General features: G+C 39.9%; 1 protein-coding gene across 2 annotated transcripts in view; it reads right to left on the bottom strand.

The window, feature by feature from the left end:
- Nucleotides 1-13,250, bottom strand: part of zmp:0000000755 (phosphofurin acidic cluster sorting protein 2) — a 46,078-nt gene extending 32,828 nt beyond the window's left edge. The window contains exon 1 of one of the 2 annotated variants that reach the window (XM_040139009.1): nt 12,934-13,250. In XM_040139009.1, coding sequence (XP_039994943.1) covers nt 12,934-13,145 — 212 coding nt within the window. In that variant the 5' untranslated portion in view covers nt 13,146-13,250. The remainder of the gene's footprint in view (nt 1-12,933) is intronic. The other variant, XM_040139008.1, reaches the window with a different exon arrangement.
- Between the last annotated feature and the right edge of the window lie 7,311 nt (nt 13,251-20,561).

The raw sequence follows: 20,561 nt of genomic DNA, 5'->3' as shown, positions 1-20,561 counted from the left end.
ACATCAGAAGAAACCAAATCTATTGTGGGAAGTGGATTAAAGGTGGACAGTGGGGTGGAAGTCAGACACAAACACACTGTACACAGCAAATTATCCTTTTTGTAAGCCCCTTTCAAACCTCACCCTCTTCAGTCACTTGCTGCTTTGAGTTTGGCTGTTTGGTAAAATTATATGTCTTTCTGAAGATTGCTTATATGACAGTAGACAGTCTATATTACACTGAAAATAAATTCAAACCCCAAATCTGAAATCAACTCCCTTAGCCTCGGCATAACATTTAAGAATATGTGACTGGAAGAATTGGAAGTAATAATCATTTAGGTTGAGGGTGAGAACATTGACACGAAAGATCCTTTTCTCTTTTGATTCCTCGTTTTTGAAAAGTCATGATTAAGCCAGAGCAGAAAGAGGTCATTCACATACAGATTTGTCTTCATGTCATAAGAAGGAGATCGCTAAGGACTATAAATATTTCATGTTTCCACAATGATAATTCCCTGTGGAACTCATTTAGCTACAATTCAGATGAAAACAATACTATGGGAAAGAATTGCTTCAAAAAAAGTTTAGCTTACTTTGTTGAAAAATACTTCATTCAATAAATGCATATCACAGCATAATTCAAGACACTTCCTGTCTGGACCGATGTAAACTAACAACACAAGTCCCATCTACATCGACATCCATTAGTTCAAGATGTCCTGGTGTGTACAAGTACGTGTGGCTACTATCTCTGTGTTATTTCTGGACCACTTTGGTGAAAGCAGCATGTCAATTGACTTTATGGTAGAAACACCCTAAGGTTAAATAACCTACAAAGAGGCAGTAGCTACAGCAGTCAGCCTATGGCAATAGTTCCAAGAATGAAAAAAAGCCCAATGTTGAGCTATGGCTGCTAAGTTCACTTTTGTCTCAGTTGGAAAGATTGAAGCATCAGTAGAAGTTATACTGTTTTGACTTTGCACAGTTATTTCTGCTTTCAATTAAAAAAAAAAAAAAAAAACAAAAAAAAAAACATCCTATCCTAGGGACATAGAAAAAGTTTATCATGCAAGTACGGACATGGGTCCTGACAGACTACAAATGGGTATGCATGGCATTGACAGCGGCCAACAAACCCTCTGAATTGAACGATATGCTGCCTAAACAAAAACACACTTTTGTAATTCTTTTCCCATGGTCAGCATTCTAGTTGATGTTTTGCCAGTTCCATGACATCGGATCACTGCACAGCAATTGTCAGAGGCACAAAGCAGGGGGAAGTGGAGGATGGAGGATGAGTGATGTAACAGAGAGCTGAATGAAAAAGAGACTGTCTATGTTTGGTATGTGCTGGGGGGCTTCCGAGCGAGGGAAAAAAAAGAAAAAGAATTCAAGTCATGCTTTTAGTGCTTTCAATGTACTATTTCTCGTATTCTCTGCTTGAGAAGTGAATGCGGTCGCGTTCTTTTAATAAAACATGCTTGAACATAATGCTTTGCATGAAATTCTTAAGGAAGCTGACCCCAAAAAAAAAAAGAAAACCTTTCACTGCAGTCACTGCCCTTTCTAAGGAAAGCAATAGCATGTTGTTCTTTCATAATGCTATTATTTGTTCATGTCTAGTTGCATAATTTAGCCCAAATAAAGGGTACGCTAGTCTAAAAGCTACTTCTTCTGAATATTTCATTCACCTACATGAAAAACAGAAGCAAGTCTATTCACAGTGAGGGATAGCCTATGGGGCTAGTGAGATCTACACAGACAGCAATACACAGAAGTTTCCTTTTATTTATTTTTTTATATTTTATTCATAGCCCCTCAGTGACATTGGAAACAAAACCCTACATTCTAAAACCTATACCCATGCCACCCTCGTAAGTCTACCCTGTTAAATTTTTGGTTTCAAAATTCACATTTTTTAGTAAAAGATTCCCCTCTCTGTCTAAAATCCCTAAACAATAGAAGTTCCAAAGTACTATAGAGCTAGAGAGGGAACAGAGAAGTAGTAAGGAGAATAAGGGTAGGTTATTTAGAAGCAGATAAATTCATTTTTGAATCCAGTCTACATTATGAGTGATAAGGACTAATCCAGAAGAATAAATGGATCAGTTTTAACAAGTTCACACAGTAGGATGTGCCACAAGAGCTTAGACTGCACTTAGGCTTGCATGCAAAAGCTATTTTATCCCCCAAATATCTGGTTATGTGTGCCAGATTGCCATATGCTGGTTAGGCTTTAATTCCCTGAATGAAATCTTCTCAAGGCCACAGTGAAAAACGAAGAAGAGATTGTGACTAAGGTACACAAGGAGAACAAGAAGAAGCTATTACTTTGGCAAACCCTGAGTTCTGTGGCTGTTTAGTTTATGTATGATATACAACCTAATAGTCACAATAGCAACATAACACAAAGACTGTAATCACACAGACCTTTGGTTAAGAAAGTAACCTTCTTATGGTGGCTTCTGATCTGCCAAAGAGGTCTGTAAACAGAGCCCTTACAATTCTATGTAGACATGGATTATATCTTTTGAGCAATAAACACTAAACCTCCGTGGCCTTGAAAGGTGGCCTAAATTGTGGATTCTGGTATTGCCCGATTTTTAATGGCAGTGTCAAACATCTAATGAAACATCTCAAACTTGTCTTGTAGCATAATCCACAGGGCGGGAGGTATTTCTTATTGGATGTCTCCACTCCACTCTTCATCTGTATGCTAAGTGTGCTGCATCAGTCATATTTTGGCCAAGCTATGACTAAATGCACAACTTTCTTGTCAATCTTCGTAGTATCGATCCATCATATCTTTGGATTGTCAGATGAAACTTGAGCACCCGAGGAAACCCACACAGACACAGGGAGAAAAAGGTGATCGTGATGGTCAGTTTTCAGTACTTCATACAATTTAATTTTTATAGGATCAGTTGTTTTGTCGAAAAAAGTAATCCAATGACTAATCCGTTATAAAAAGAGAATTTGTACTTGTAGCAACCCTATCATGAACCTCTGTGGGGGGTAAACGCTTTGAAAAAAATGGTAGATTTTAATGAATACTGGTGAGAATTGTGGAACACTGGCAGAAAACATTCCACGTGGCTATCGTATTTTAGTTGCAGCTACGCAACATCCCTTCAGCTATTTTTTGAAATCCCTCATTCAGCACGTAGTTTGTGTGAAGTCGTTTCTGGGATGGACTTTAGCTTTGTCGGGCCAGATGGTGCTGAGACATTAGCTGCAATGGAGCAATTTGGTGAAACGGGGAGGACAGGTGTCATCACTCAGGTATGAAACCACCCTGAGGGATGTGTTATGAAAAGAAAAATAAATTGGGGAGGGACTAAAACCGGTTGTTTCTGAGAATGTGAGAGTACAGGAACATAATAGCTGCACTCATATCTATCGTAATACTCTGTAATATGGTCTTTGTGAACTCTGTGGTCCTGAGAATCCCCAAAGCAGTGGTGGAATCTGACTGTTGTTGGGATTACCAGCGCATTTTATGTAATACTACACGGGGCTGGTGCATTAGAGCGCAGTGCCAGATTTTATCTCCGTTTGGTGATTTAAGCCGGTGCTTTCCCTCAAACACCCATTTGAAAAACAGTGTGAATCAGATGTTTGACCAGTATGCTCTTGTTGTGTGGGTGGTTTGGTAGAATCCTTCAAAGCTTTCTCTCTGATAATGAAGTGTGTGCTAGCAAGTTGTGTGTTTCCTAATGAAAAAAGGCTGCTGTTCAGTGACAGGAAAGGCAAGAATGGGTTGAACTGGTCCCCTTATTTCATCATCAAGTCCAGCACACCAGCACTCCCAGTCCTACTGGCACCAAGCCAAATGAGGAGACAAAGTTTTCTTAAGACACACATGATGACACAACCCGGTGACAAGTTTTCTGAGTCAGCAATGTGCACAGTGCACTATATTCATAGTTCAATATGCTATCTTCCCTATAAATAAATGCTTCTAGATGTATAAGCTCCCACTGAGGTTCATCATACTACTTTAGCTTCATTCTCAACTCTTCAGCCTCTTTAATTCCCATTAAACTCAATACATGGCTGTCATCCTTTGTTGTTGTTTTTGCAGTGCTAAACAGCTCTTTTGTTCAGCCCTGACCACAAACTGATGAGGTCAGCAGGCCCATGTTTCTAGTGGCCACAGAAGACAAGATCAGACCAGGCATGGCATGTTTACAGGCAGAGCTAAAGACACCTTGACCAGATCAACTACAATACATCAGAACAGTGGTAACATGACAGATTATGTGTCTCTATCATGCAGAATATGATGAGATTATTGTCTTAACTACTGTAGCCTATGGTACATCCTCTTAATAAGGGTAGGTCATCAGGTTCATGCCTACTGCATCCAGTGACTTCCCAATGAGTCTACAGTAACAAGTCAAAAAGATACGGGTAAATCCTATGAGTGTCACAGCCTCTGACAAGGTTATGACTGACCTTTAAAATCCTATTAAGCTGGATGGTCTGCCTGGCAGGAATGTTCTTTTGCCTGGAGTCTACTGGTAGGATCAAAAGCTCAAGAGCAAAGCCTTGTTTAAAACAATCTCTCTGTCTAGTCTTCTGACCAGGAAAATTCAAAAACCTTAAAAGAAGAAATCAAATATTTAAAAAAAGTACCCCAGAGTGTTGGGTATGGCACACAATTTATTTTAAGGGTCATAAAGTCCAGACACAATGTTAATGTAAAGGCAGTTACCTGTAAATTTAAAAACTGCAGAACAGTTACTTTGCTGCCGGAGGTGGGTGAACAATAATGATACATAATGAGCGTTTAGCTCAATACTGAGCAAAATAACTGTGATTATCATTTAGCCATTATTATGTAACCCAGCTTAGGAGGAAATATTTGGAATTGCAAAACAGCATGAATAAATGAAATTGTAGAAACAATGTCACACTCCAGTATTTATGGCTTAAGGAGCCTAAGTAAGTCTTTACTTGACTGAAAATGATTCATCTTAAAAAGCCCTGATGAATGGGCTGGGTGGCGCAAGGTTTAAAATGCAATAAAAAGGATGGCGAGGAAAGCCTGCCGGACTTTTGCATCGACTCCTACAAGCTTTTACACATCTGTTCAGTTTACAATCTACCAACTTTAAGATATGAGACAAATGTTGGGCCAGCTCTGATATAAATAAGGAGAATCAACTTGCAAGGTTTTGGCTAAAATCTAGTGGAAAAGATTAAAAACGTACCTATTATTAGAAATCTATGAGCCAGTAGACGCTATACCTAATCCTATTCACCATGTTAGAAGGTGTGAATCTGAGCGAAACTAGGTGTTGATTTAAAGTGTTGACATCTCATCAAAAGACTCTATTCACTTTTACAATAAATACTGTATATCATACCGACATATGGTGCCTACGATCAGCAACAGACAGGATTAATCCTACCCTTTAACTCCTACAACGACCCCCATCATATCGGTTTTTTCTGCTGTCATCATTGATCAGAGATTTTTTTAAAAACATAAACCTAGCACTCTCAGCTTCAGCTGTCTGTAAACAAAGGCAAAGGGTAGATGTGTCTCTATCACGTTTCTTATGATGCTTGAACATCTTTATTTGGTTATATGGTAACAGGGTAACTATGCACATGATACAGGGATATGGTGATTAAAGATCAGAAAATATTGCTTTAGAAAGAAATATGGAGCTAAGTTGTGTGTTGTCAGTGCTAATGATATTATCTGGAATGCTGCTGACAAAAGAGGCCTTCCACAATTGTGCTCTAATTCAAAACTATGTTCTGCAATGTAGACAGCACTTCCAGAAAGATCATTGAAGGACCACTATGAACTGGGAATTGTGCCATCAATAAATGTACAATTGTCAGCATAAGCAACTATGGTTCTGCTTTATTTCCTGAAGAAGTTTTTTAAAAAATGTTCAAGCTTCCCAGAAGAAGGGCTACTTAATAAATAAGCGATGCACTGCAATAGACGCACAGTCTATTTGTCATTTATCCACCAGTGCTGATAAAATAACTGGTGCATGTAATTATACTGTTTTTGCACTTGAAATGAACAATGGCAGTCCAAAAGTGCTTTATGACTACAACCCCCCAAGTCCACCCCCCCTGGTTTAATATGTCCAAATGACTAGTGTGCTGAATGTATCCAAGCTCCGGCTTTTCTGTATACACACCTTGCTTCTCTCCACCCCGTGCAGCACTAATTCTAATATCAGTGATGCCCAGATGAATGAACTCTGAAAGGTGAGGTTCATTAGGACAGAGGAAAGCTAACAGCATCCTGCAAAGTAAACACCCTTTGAAATATATATGGTGTGAAATTAGCTGCTGCAGAGGTGGACAGCAAAACCCTTGGAGCTTTGCACAGAAGACGAGAAGAGTAACACATTTGTAGAGGGGGCTAATTGAAAAAAAGCACGTGGAGAGCAAGAGGACTCCAGACATTTCAGACTCTTTAATCTGGGATTAGACAAGTGGGCAGGGCATCCAGCTCAATGCTATTTGGGAGTTGACATTCTAGGGACTGTTATATCCTCATCTAGACAGCAAAAGCAAAAGATCTCTGAGTGGGGCCGGCAGTAATTATGAGATTCTATCATTAAAAAAAATAATTTAACACATAGATTTTTTACCGTTTCATTTTGAACTATTTACTAAATTTAAGTTTCTGTCACCGATAATTCCTTCAATCTTAATTTTCCCCACATCACCCACCACTACCTTTTTTTATTTACAAGACTACACTCTGCTAGAACGTAGCACAGGATCTCTAACTGCCATTATGACAATGCTTCATGTTTTCAAATGGTCTGTCATGTGCTCTCATTCAACCACTCCACAGTGTTTTGTCTCTGAAATAATGGTCCGTATGTTGCTGCTGGCACATACAGCGCAGGAAATGCCTGAATGGGAGAGGTGGGAAATAAGTAGAGCAAGAACAAGAGAGAAAATTAGTTGAGAAACATTGTCCCAAATGTGCTTATTTTGACAGGATCCTCCCTGTGTCAGTGGTTAGTTTCCTTGCCTCACTTGTTGGCTCAGGAAGTTGGATATCGTCACTAGCTGAGACCCCAGTATCCACCCACACAAAAATCTGGACTTTCTCCCATGCTGAGGTCCAGGCAGGGGGAAACAAACCTTTCTTCCCTTTGTGAGGAATTCAACATAAGCATTTAGTGCATGCCCGTTCACTGTGAATTTCTGGGCCACTTCAGAAAACTTCTCAAAAGGGTGGGAAATCCATATCTCCAATCCTGCTCATTCACCTCCCACCCCAACCTACCCGTCCCAGGTCACCAACAGAACAGAAAGGGGTGGAGGGCAGAGCGAAGAGGCCTGGCTTCGGCTGCACCAGCAGCTCTCTAGTTGCCAGGAATGTGAAACGTTTCCCAAGGAAATTCCTCCTTCTCCAGGAAGGCAGGGAAGGAAACAAAGAGAATTTTGACACATTTAAGGCAGTGGGAGTGAGCATGAAAAGAGGGGAGTAAAGGTGTTGACTGGTCTACTGTTAGCAAAGTGTGTGAACAGTATGGTGGAGGGTCATCAGGTATTAATAAATTTTCCGAAAATTTGTATATATACTTAGAAGGACCTGCAAAACATGGCAAAATGGCCTAGTAATCTATGATTTATTTCTCTACCTTGGCTCCAGTGAAGAACAAATTATAAATAAAAAGCAATAAAACTAAACTCTAAATTCCATTGCCAATATCATTAGTTTCAGCTTCTAGCTGCTTTAGAAATACAGCTGCCTATCAGTGAGATGTTATCCCTTTCAGTGAAATTACCTACACTGGGGCATTTTCATTTATCCATGCTTGGGGTATCTTCTCTAGCACTAGTCCCTTAAGTCAAATGCTATGTCAGTTAACTACAGGGATACTTTTTCCATTATAAGAGCTTTGTCCATCAGCAACATTTAAAAACACCTGGTTATTCCTTCACTTTGCATGCCAAATATGGAGCAAAATGTTTATTATTTCCCCAAAACCATTCAGCATAAAAAAATTGCAATTCAACGATTAAAAAAGTGTCATCAAATACAACAAGAGAGGGAGTATGATCAAAATGTGACAAGGTCCTAGACACTAACTAGCTTTTAGACTTAGACACCACAGTAGCACTGCCATTTCTATACCTGTACATACTACATCAGTTGTCAGCTGTGTTGTTGCAGCTGAACAAAGACTGCAAACATAACGCAGACTGACATGAAGTGCTGTGTCACAATCCTGAAGGGCACTGGAGATGGCTGATGGGGCCTTGTTTATGATTCCAAAAGGAAGCAGGGGATTAAGCAGACAGTGTCTGTGTGCAGCATCAGATTACTAGCTCCTCTTTTCCTGTTATGAAATCAGATTAATGCAGCTCCCCTGCTAGGAGAAACAATATCCAAGCCTTCAGATGGAGGGGTTATTGAGGAGTTGAAAGGGAAAAGTAAGCTCATATTATGTGACAGACAGGCCTCCTTTATTTGTATCCTGATTTAGTGGTTTCATTGTAGGTTTAAAAATGAACATACAGAGAATTAGACATTAAATCGGAGAGATTAAGGCCAGGGATGACACTGGAGGCTGCACACTAACACTTTCCAACTTCAGGAAGTAATAAATGCCCGCATGCATCGCAGTATAAGGGATATGTCCAGACTTGAAGCTGACGGCTTCGTCTCCACTGACCTAAAATAAAGATGACACAAGAATATTTGCTCCAGTCCAGACCCGAGTTTATTTTGTTTATCTTCTTTATTTGCTGACATACACAGAACACATGAGTTTGATACACTATGCAGAATTGGGGTATAAGAAACAAACATCTGACCAGAGCCTGCAAAGTACACTCAATTACTTCTGAGCTACGACTCTGCCTCTCATGAGAGCATTAGGTCATCCTGGGACTCACATGAATCATACAGCCAGAAAGAAGGATACTCTGCTCAGCTGAGATGAATGTCAGAGGAAAAGAGGAATGATGGTTTTTTTGGAGCAGGTGGGCACACCTTTAAGGTTTCTTCACCTCTCTCAACTGAAATAGTTTAACTTAAAAGACAGCTATATATTCAGAGTAAAAATATCATCGTTTGAAAACGTCTGATAAAAAATATTCCCAGATCTTGAAAACATTTTTCGTTCTCTGACCCAAATAAGAAACTGTAATGTTTATCTGGGAAGCGTTTAAATTGTTAACAGATGTCTGCCATAACAACTTCCCCACCATTCTGGAAACAATGAAGCCTGGCGAGCTAGTGTGGCAAACATGACCAAGTTGCTGTCCCCATGTTAGTGATGAGGGTGAAGGTCACAACTTTTGACCCCAAGTTGTAAAAGATCTTTGAACTTGGTAAGAAGCCAACCCTGCTACATATTTTTTCTTATTAGTAGATAAACATAGCACCACCCTGACCTCTGCATTTGTATTAATCAACAAATGACTGCCTTGCCATAGTTATAGGCAGGCCTTTTGGATTCCCAAGCGTGCCCATAAACCCCTCATATATAATAGAAAGTCATTAACTTTCACCATTTTTGGTCTGTTGACAAAAGAGACCGCTTTAGTCAAATATCCTATGCTATGTAATCGTGTGTACGCCCTTTAATCATGCTATTTGCACATGCTTTTCATGAGAGGGAAACAATACCTCTGAAAAGCCACTGCACATAAATGTGTGTGTACTGAAGCTAAAAGGTTCCAGAAATCAAGCTAGTCTAGTGTTTAAAAGTAAGAACAAGTCTACAGATGTCAAAATATGCCACCAAAGCATTTAGACCATCTAGATCATCACCATGGCATAAAAGAATTAATAAAACCTACTGGCATATTTCTTTTCAACAAAAAGACTCTTGACTTATTGAACCACACCCAGGTACAGGGGTTCTCTCTTCATTTTTTTTTTTTCACATTAAAGGTAACCCCATCAATGAGCACCCTCACTGAAATCTACTTTACATGCATCCAACACAAAGTGTATACCAGTCTTATCTTTTAGAAGAAATCATTGAATTAATCGTGTCAGCAATATTGAAGAGCATTTCAGGAGTCCTCCTGTCCCTTTTACCCCTAAGCTGTCTTTGGTTACTCAGCAAAATAATCAAAGCATTGGTCAGCTATTTGTCGAGGGCAAAATGGAGAAGAGGCGTGGTAGACTCTCTCTGCTCCCAGTAAGGGGGGGGGCTCAGTTTATAAGAAAATAAGCTGCAACATGGCTGCATGGCAGTGGGGGAATGAAAACATTGCTTGTCCAACTGTTCCAACGGGCCTGTTAAGGATAGAGCTGCCACAATGTTTGTCTGGCAGTTAAAAACCACCCAAATACTGTAATCACACACAAGAATAAAATTGCATGCATTAGACAATGGTTGCATTTAGATATAACAAACAATGTATTAAACAAGTGCTAGAATAAAGGGGTCCTTGACCAAATAACAGATGTAACAAATATTTCTAAGAATCTAGTTTGAGCTGAGTGCTAGTCAAGAAGTACAAAAAGAAGAAAGGGAAAGAAAAAAGTCCTAGTTTTTAAAGAAGTCCTTTAATGGCCCAGGGCCATGTGTGTGTCAACAGCAAAACTGTCAGGAACCACAATCCCATGCTGAGAGGGCCTACGAGAGCTGACAACATATTTTCCATTGTGAATAAAATATTTTCCCTTAAGCATGGCTTTCAGCAGGGCTGCAAGGCTTTGAAAGATCAATTTTTAAAATGCAGCATCTTGTAATTATTAACGAAAAACAGCTGTGTGTGATGTTTCAGAGTAACATGACAAAAACCGTCAATCACTAGCAGCCCCATGGCCTAACGTGAGACCATGGTACTTAGCTGGACACCCACATTCGCTGAAGGCTTGTGGAGGAGCAAACAGCTGCAAACAAAATGGCTCAGTCACTGAAGGAATGCCAGGGCAGAATCCCCAAAACAGGCCATGGGTTGGGCTCCATGCAAGACCTTTCACACCAGTATAGGATAAGTGGTGTAAAACACATAAGGCGGAAATAGGCTTGGCAAATTAGTCTGAAAAACGCCGTGAGTAAGGTTAACTCCAAGCCATCACGTCCAATAAATATTTCAACAAGACTTTTTAGCCCTACATAAACAATTGTGTCATACATCATTATCTAAGATAACTTCTACGCCATTGCATGTCGGATCTAACAAAATATCTCAGACATCAACAAAGACTTGTCAAGCAGCTACTGCAGTCTTCCTCTTTAATAATCCATTTCATCCTCACCCTTATTCATCTTTGATACAGCACCCTTTATGTCATCTGTGTAGAGAGAAAGCAGATAGTGTAGAGGCAGTGATATGGGAAATCAATGTGCCATGTGTATTACACTCTATAAATGCACCGACATGTCCTGTTTTTTTTATTAAAATTCAACGGATACAGCTATCAGAGGCACTTCAAGTTGCTTGTACAGTACATCAGTTTTATCTATTAACCGTAAACCATAGGCATTTCATAACAGCCAAAAATCAATGATCTTGTGGTTTTTACTGTGGCAAATGTGAGATAAAGGTCATAAGATCTATTTTTTCTTTCCAAGAGCTAAAATAAAAAAACAATGGAATCATATTTTCTGAAACAGGACTACAATAAAATATGGTAGTGAACATTTCTCATTCTAGTTAGCTTCATATGAAATAAATTACAACAAGCAAAATAAAATAATATGCAAACAGAAATTTGAAAGATCACCGTAACCGTAAATTATCCCATGTTTTCCGCAATTTGTTATTCCATTCACTTGCATACTTATGCACACAGTGAAGAGGCAGCAGACAAACACACGCACGCACATCGACTGTGGAGGAAACCCTCCCTTTGCAAGCCCACTTCTCTGCTATTGAGTGGAACAGATCTAGGTCACCGCTGATTAATGTGCCCACAGATCCCAAGAGGTTTCTGGTCAGGTGGCAGCAGTGCATGCTCACTGACGACGAATACTAATGCAGAGAATTATTGAATATTACTGCTGTACTCCATAATAAATGGTGTTATCAGAATAACATCGAGACAATGTGGCTGACTGCGAGTAAATCCGCATACACAAAAGTGACAATCAAAACAGTTTACTCTCTCCTTGCGCCAGTTGCTGTGTCAACACTGTGAGTGGTTGTGTTTGCCGTGGTGTTACGGCTGTATGTGACCAGATAGCCAACGCTGAGCAACACAGGAGTACCTGGACATAAACAGAAAGAAAAAAAAAAACCCCACAGCACACGAACGCGAAAATAATGTGGATTTCAAATGGCCAGCCAGCTGCTGAAATGCCCAATTGCCTCAGACAGCCCATGACACACAGTACTGTTAAAAGATGAAAAGGATGCATGCTACTTGTGAGACGAATGGCATCCATGTCGCTGTATTTATAGATAAGTTATGTTGCTATTGGGTGGCATGCATTTCGTAGATCAGTTTAAGCACAGGCCTACAACGGACAGAGGAATATGTGGTACCAGCAAAGCTTTAAACTACGTAGCCACAGAGAAGAAGACTGACTGATAAACTAGGTGGCTGAACTTTTGTAAGGTAGTTATCATAACGGTCGAAATAAAATTGAATACACCAAATGATAACAAGACAATTTCAAACTAGACCACGTCTAAGTTATTGGTGTAAATATGACAATTTAGCGTTGGGCATTTTAGGCCACAGCATATTTACTTAGAAAAATAAATAATGAGTAAAAGGCTTTCAGCACAAAACGTGAGAGGAAAACACCAGTGCTATTTGCTAGGTAGCTTTAGCATTAGCCACCTTGCTAGTTAGCTTGCTAGTTAGCCAACCCGACAATGTTTTGGAAATGTGTTGCAGCTCGTATCTCTTGCCTTACGTTACAGTAAACCGAGGGCGTTGTTTGTCCAACGCTAGCCTTATATTTATTAAACGATGTGGTGATTTGTAAACATTGTGGTTTGTGGTATGTTCCGCTAACACAACAATGTTAACGTTACCTCGGAACGCAGCTTGGGGATGATCGGTCTATCTCCCAGGTCGCAAAGAGGTTCATGGGTACAGGCATGCTGCCGGAGCCCGAGCCCAGGACCACAGCCCCGGCTAACGCTCCGGTCGGGAGGGTTGTCGGCGCTGGTCCAGCACTGCCACCGCCGCTCGGGTTCAGGAAAGCGGCCCGGACGCCTCCTCTCTCTACAGCCGCCGCCATCATCACCTCCACTGCCTGGGGAGCAGCTCTAGCTAGGTGTCGGACGAACGCGGGAGCCGCTGAACTCTGTGTTGCCTGCTCCTGCTCCTGCTCCTGCTCCTGCTCCTGCTCCTGCTCCCACCTCCTCTACGCTGCCTGGAGATGCTGATAGGCGGGGCGGGGCATGTCACTCCTGATAGAGAGCAGCACGTCCCTGCTTCTAGGGTGGGACATCTTCACGATTACCCAGGCATCAAAACATATTGCTAGACTAATTTCACATGTTCATCTGGAAAGATTCAGGCGACATAGAGGAGTATTCAGGAGTAACTATTATACACTGTGATGTTACAGGAAACATCCAGCCTTGTTCATCTCCCCTCTTCTGTCATTTGTGTTTCTCGACGCTGTGAACTGTTTATAAAGGCAGAAATGACATGACAACAGCAATTTCAGGGGTGCTTACATTGAAATACAAGGAGGGTCCGGGAGTGTGACAAAGGCCTTCAGAGAAAAGTCTGCAAGAATAGACTTTTAAACACTCATTTCTGAATATGTATAGAAGATAATATATATTATCATATCTGACATTTCACTGAAATAAAAATGTTTAACATTTGCATGATATAAAATTGTGATTGAATGTGTTTGTAATCTGTAATTTATATCATTTATATTTTGGTTCACAATAGTTTTGTTTTTCTGATTAGTTATTGTACTTTTCTGACAACAAAATGTTGTAAAAGAGGAAAAGCACTCAAGCTGTATTTGTATTTTTTATCATGTGGTGAAGTTAAAAATTGGTTTAGGGACATGTTAAGAATTTCTACTAAATCCGACAACTCTTTTTTTTGGGTCTGTGCTGACCCAAGCTGACCTGTAAGAATATACCTGCTGCCTACACCTTAATGCACTTTGATGGATTTTTTTTTTTTACCTTAGTATACAAATAAGCAATATTTTTAGAAAAAAAACAAAAATCCAAATAATGGTGTGTCTTAATGCATGAAATTTTTGAGGCAGAGATGCTATATATTCTTGATTGGCCTCTTGATTTCTCTTAAATTGAGCATTTTTGTAGATTCCTGTGGCTGTAAAAGCTCACCAGTGGTCACTGTGATTCAGCATGTGGCTTATAGCAAGTGGCTATAAAGAAGTAAGCTTAAATGCCATGTTGTATATTTCAGTCAGAAATGGGAAAAGCCTAAACCATATTTTTCCCAGGACATTTTTGACATGTTAAAACAAAAAAAACAAAAAAACAGGTACAGATTGGTCCAATACGTATACACAATGAACACTAGGGTATTTTTTTCTGTTTGTTTGTATTACTAATACTAACCATCAAATGTAATCCTTATAAAAGTCATAAATAAATATGTTACTCTTGATCTATTTCACAATAAATCTACAAATGAGCAGGGCCTGCTTCGGTAATAACTCTGTTGTTCTCATAATGCAAATGTTGTGAAACCCATTGACTGTAACTGTGACTAAAGACTCAAATAAAGCTGACATGACTTGACATGCCCAGGAGGGTTGGGTAATGTGTGTGATACTCTGTTTAAACTGGCTGAAAAAATAAAAAAACCTCCAGATTTTGTTAAATGATGTGTTTTGCCAAGTGAATAAACTGATGTATCATTTGGGGTAAACATTCTCATCCATCAAGTCATCACTGCTGGCAGGTTCACCTTTGCTTCATTGACTTTTTGACCTGTTTGTTTCAACAATAGAGAAGTAATAGAGAAGTAAACAACTGGCATGCATCACAGCGTATTTCACAAAGGTGAAATACTAGATCAAAGAGCTTATTTTGTGGATATAAGCGCAGCACTTTGTCTGTTACAATCTCATGGGATATAGCGTTGTTACTGCAAAGCATGCTATGAGTGTAAGACATCTAATCTTTAATCATGGGCGACACTGTGCATCTGACAACATTTAATCTTCTGGACTGTAACAGTGGTAACATTCCCTGGGGTTGTTAAGAATGATGACGGCAAATATAATACAGTTTCGAAATATGTCATTCATTAGCTCACTATTCCTTATTCTAACAATACATTTAAACAAGATTCGGTTCATACAGAATTTATCAGTGTCTTTATGGTAAGGCAAGGCAATCTTTATATATACAGCACTTTTTGTAAAGAGAGAAAATCATGAATGAATCCCAGTCTCAGTCAGTTCATGTTGGCTGCCTTCTGATATTTATCATTTTGCCACTATTTCCCTCCTTAATTTTGAGATGCTACTACATAGTGTGAGTAGCATGACTGCAATGGTAAAATGACTATTAAATGAAGTTGTGGAATGCACTGCCACCCAGAGTTTGAAAAGAGCGCTAGAACAAAATGTGGTAGATTTAACACTACAGTTGGACATTGTGATTCATCCAATAGATGGCAGGCTGTCTGCATTTTTGCGGGGAGGTTAAAAGAACAATTCTCTCTCTTTCCCTCTTATTCTCTCTCCCTCTCTTTTCCTGTCTCCCCTGCTCTATATACCCTCCTGACTGAACCTCCTCCCCCTCCTGTAAGTGTGGGTGGGTAGATGCATATATTGTCACACTGTGACACCATTGATGTTTCCACAACACAACAGCCTTACACTTTATAAGCCAACCTGTCACCTCTGTTGAATTCTGGAGAAGAGAATAAAATACTCAAGCATAAGTTTGTCATGTAACACCTGCTCAGGCATCCTCCCACAAAATCAAAGAAATTGCTCGCATCCTAATATCAAGTGAAGGAAGGTCTGGAGCAAAGAAGAGACTGCTGGTTTTTTGGAGAGGTTGCAGGGCATTTCCCATCATTAGAGTCAGATGAGGGTCTTTGACTAAGACTGGAGAGTGAACATTGCAATGCATATCTCTGATTTAAGCATATAGGCTATGAACAATAGTAATTAACTATATCATCTGTTAGGTAACAGCATCATATTCTTTCACAGATGTTGGACTGGAAACCACAGAACTTTCATTATGCCAGAATGACAAAAAGCAACTGTTGTTTCCAAGCACATTTTTATTTTTAGGTGGGAGCTATTGTTTTAGGTTTGTGACGTTGTTTGCATGCCACCTCCTCACCCATCAAAGTCAGACATTTTTAATAAGCAAGCCTTTGATTACAAACTAAAAACAGCACTTTTCTGAATCACTGCACAGGGCTTTCAGATTGCAGTCATGCATGTTCTTCTTTAAATGTAGAACTTCAAGGGCATATTGGCTTTGTTATGTATATGAAAACTTTGAAAGGTGAGTGCAAGGAATGGTGAGACCAGTGGAGACAAGAGCCTACCTTGTACTGCTCTCCAAAAATTGTGACAGCCACCAGATATTTATTTTTATCTGCTAGATTGTCCCTGCAATTTACATTGCATTCAAAAAGTATTTCAACCCCTTCGGTTTTTTTTCACATTTTGTTATGCTGCAGCCTAATGCTAAAATAGTTTCACTGATTTTTTTCTTCATCAATCTATACTAAATACCCCATAATGACAAAGTAAAAACTGAATTTTAGAATTTTTTTTAATTTATTAAAAAGGAAAGGCTGAAATATCATGTTGACATAAGTATTTAGACCCATTGGTGTGACACTTGATATTTAGCTCAGTTTCCTCCCATTTCTCTTGATCATCTTTAAGATGTTTCTACACCTTGACCGGAGTCCACCTGTGGTAAATTCAATTGATAGGACGTGATCTGGAAAGGCACACAGCTGTCTATATGAGGTCTCACAGCTGACAATGCATATCAGAGCAAAAACCAAAACAATGATGTCGAGGGAAACTGCCTGCAGAGCTCAGAGACAGGATTGTGTCGAGGCACAGATCTGGGGAAGGCTACAAAAACATTTCTGCTGCATTGAAGGTTCCCGAGAGCACAGTGGCCTCTATAATTCTTATATAGAAGAAGAGGTGGAACAACCAGGACTGTTCCTAGAAATGGGGGGAGAAGAACAACAATCACTGCTGATTTGGGCTTTATTGCAGAGTGGCCAGACGGAAACCTCTCCTCAGTGAAAGACACATGAAAGCCGCTTGGAGTTTGAAAAAAAGAACCTAAAGGACTCCAAGACTGTGAGAAGAAAGATTCACTGGTCTGATGAAATCAAGATCGAACTGTTTGGCCTCAATTCTAAGCATCATGTCTGGAGGAAACCACTGCTCATCACCTGCCCAAAACCATCCCAACCGTGGGGATCCTTAATGAAAACCTGGTTACGAGCGCTCAGGACCTCAGACTGGGCCAAAGGTTCACCTTCAAACAGGACAATGCCCCTAAGCACACAGCCAAGACAACGCAGGAGTGGCTTAGGGACAACTCTGTGAACGTCCTTGAGTGGCCCAGCCAGAGCCCCGACTTGAACCCAATCGTACATCTCTGGAGAGACCTGAAAATGGCTGTCCACAGACAGTCCCCATCCAACCTGACAGAGCTTGGATGATATGCAGATAAGAATGACAGAAAATCCCCAGATCCAGGTGTGCAAAGCTTGTCACATCAAACCCAAGAAGACTCAAGGCGGTAATTGCTGCCAAACGTGCTTCAACTAAGTACTGAGTAAAGGTTCTGAATACTTATTTCAATGTGATATTTCAGCTTTCCCTTTCTAATGAATTTGCAAAAATTTCTAAAATTCCATTTTCGCTTTGTCATTATAGGGTATTGAATGTAGATTGATGAGGGGAAAAAATGGATTTTAAACAATTTTAGCATACAGTTGCACCATAAAATGTGAAAAAAGTAAAGGGGTCAGAATACTTTATGAGTGCACTGTAGCAATACAGCACTAATGAACCAAATTTGATAATGTTGTCTTTGTTGTAGCGGGAGGGACATATTAATACTGTCAATCTGTTCACTTTAGGTGCCTATATGCAGCAAAATGTGGACCATATCGTCACATTAATGAGAAGTGTTTAGGACCACTTGAGAGGCACAAAAGAAATTATGTGCAGCCATATGCTAACCATTTAGGAGCTTAGAGGCGTTGTGCTGCAGTTGAGTACGAACACTGTGCACGGGATTCGTATGATACCTGCAGCACAGAGAGTATTTGTCTGATTTGGTGCCTCTGGAGGCAGACTCGACATCTGCATACTTTGTGATGATAAAGACGTTAACTGCACAAGATTAAAAGGAAGAGATTAAGACTGTGAAGATTGTCATTTTTCGGCTTGAATTACATCCATGCATATTTTGTTCAGTTCTGACATTAAATCAAAATATGTCAACATGCACGTTTTCCTGATAATTTCATTGAGGTTGCTGTCTGTGTCAGCTTTCACCCAAGTGGTTCATGAACCGATGATGATGGAGTGATCTCTCAAGCTGCGATGAAAGAAAAGGGTTAACTTTCTGGTCTATCAAAGAAAACCCATTTAACACGAGTTTAAAGGGGGCCTCATTCATCAGGGAAACTGTGCACAGTGTTACTGTAATGTTTCTCATTTCACACACATATTACAACTAGCTCCAGTCGTGGCTTGAGTGATTGGTCTCTGGTGAGCTGTCAGACACAATTTAAAGGTCCTGTCTATATGTCATCTGCTGTAAAGATTGCCACATGCCCTGATACAGTAGCGCAGATCCATCCAAGGCACATCTCTTTCTCCCTCGTAAGCTCTCTGTACACCTCTCACTACTAATCACAGATAGCTGCTCAGATAGATGCACAGATAAGATGCTGATCTAATTAAGGTTTTGCAAGCCTAGCAAATTAAAGACATTATGTCTCATGGATTATATCCTTAGTTACGACACAATCGATGTACAATTTCCTGCATTGTGATTCATCTCAGGTATTATCATTATTTCTCCGCACGGTTTGGATTGCAATACTGATTAAATACCGATAATATAAATGAGAGCAACATACTGTAAGGGAGGTGAAACTGAAGACCACTGAACGTGTCTGTAATCACAGAAGAAGATCTCTGAGTGACAACTATAATTAGCAAGAACAAAGTTATACCTTCAAGTTGTCCATTTGAATTCTGATCCAAGTTATAAAAGCTCATTCCACTCAAAAATACTGTAAAATCCTGTTTGAACTTGTTGTTAATGTTGCCTTTGATGAAAGGAAGAAAAATGTCTATGATCAAACATATGAATTGGAAAATTCTTTAGTGTCAGTTTTTTCCCGACAAATGTATAAAATGTAATATTCTTTGTTCAGCACACATTTTTTTCCCTCAGCAGACAACATAGGCCGCCTAATTTACAAAACACATCTTTATGATGTCGCCAACATCAAGTACGCAGTTTAATTCCAATTGTGGCTAAGCTGAGACCCAGAGGAAAAGGGGGGGATTCCATTTGATTTCGACACCTAGTTGCAAAATGATGGGAAAATCCCATTTGGAGGTTATGACTGAAAGGAGAGATTCTTTGACACAAGCCCTTCATCATGTTACAAAGAAAGCATGGCTAGAATGCATCTTTGGAAAGAGGTTCCTACGAACTTGGTACATTTACTGTATATTTGCACATGAATGACACTGACAATCCCATTCAGTCTAGCCAACACAGCTTTTTGCTGCTTGTTTATGGAAACTCTCCTCATGCAGAGCGCATTAACATTTTGAACCAAATAAAATCACCTCTCTATTTTCTTTTCTCAGACATCTACAGATTTGCACTAATAGCAGTACACTGAAGAGACAGCCAAGGGAATGAAAAAGTGATGGAATGAGTTGATGAAATCCTATTAGAACATGCAGTATGCAAATCAGGAGAGACATCATGTGCCAGCTTCGAATCTCATCTCGATCTCACAGTACATGGACTCTGCATAAAGACATTCATAATTCTCAAACATTCAGCGGTACCAGTGCAGTTCCATTGATCTTTGAAGAATGTACGAGCAGATTCCCCGGACATTCATTGTGTTTCCACTCTGGACAATGCAGCCTAGAAAGACAAGAGAAACGGAGCTATGAAAGCCATTTGCATGAATGTCAGCCACAGAGGACAGAGACTAGCAGGCAAGACAAAAGCCATAAAGGAGTCCTAAAGACCTACAGCATATGCTTTGAGGGCTGCCCAGGTCTCGCTGCAAAGCCAGGTAGCCTTACAAAAGACAAGTTTGGACAAGAGCCAATATTAGGGGAAATGCTCTGCTGTCATTAAAATTACCATTTAAGTAGAAGCAGGAAATACACCTGCCAGCTTGCACTCTTCCCGCCCAGCTCCCTAATGCTTTCAAATGGGAACCTCTGTTGAAAGGAATCATTTTGCATTTAGATTTCCCAGAGAAAAAAGAGGCACGGGGGAAACTCCCTGCTTGGCGACGTGTTTCACACAGAAAGCTCTTCCTAATGAGTCCTTTTAGGCTTAGCTGATTATTTTCTGCTTTGGAGTTGTAGCTGGATTGCTAGTACATGTTTTCTCCACTATTAACCCAGATATCCAAAATTGCAACCCCAGGGTAT

Source organism: Xiphias gladius, chromosome 11 (assembly GCF_016859285.1).
Source record: "Xiphias gladius isolate SHS-SW01 ecotype Sanya breed wild chromosome 11, ASM1685928v1, whole genome shotgun sequence".
NCBI classification, from domain to species: domain Eukaryota; kingdom Metazoa; phylum Chordata; class Actinopteri; order Istiophoriformes; family Xiphiidae; genus Xiphias; species Xiphias gladius.
Note: the sequence above shows the minus strand (reverse complement) of the source record. Positions and strands in the feature narration are given on the sequence as shown.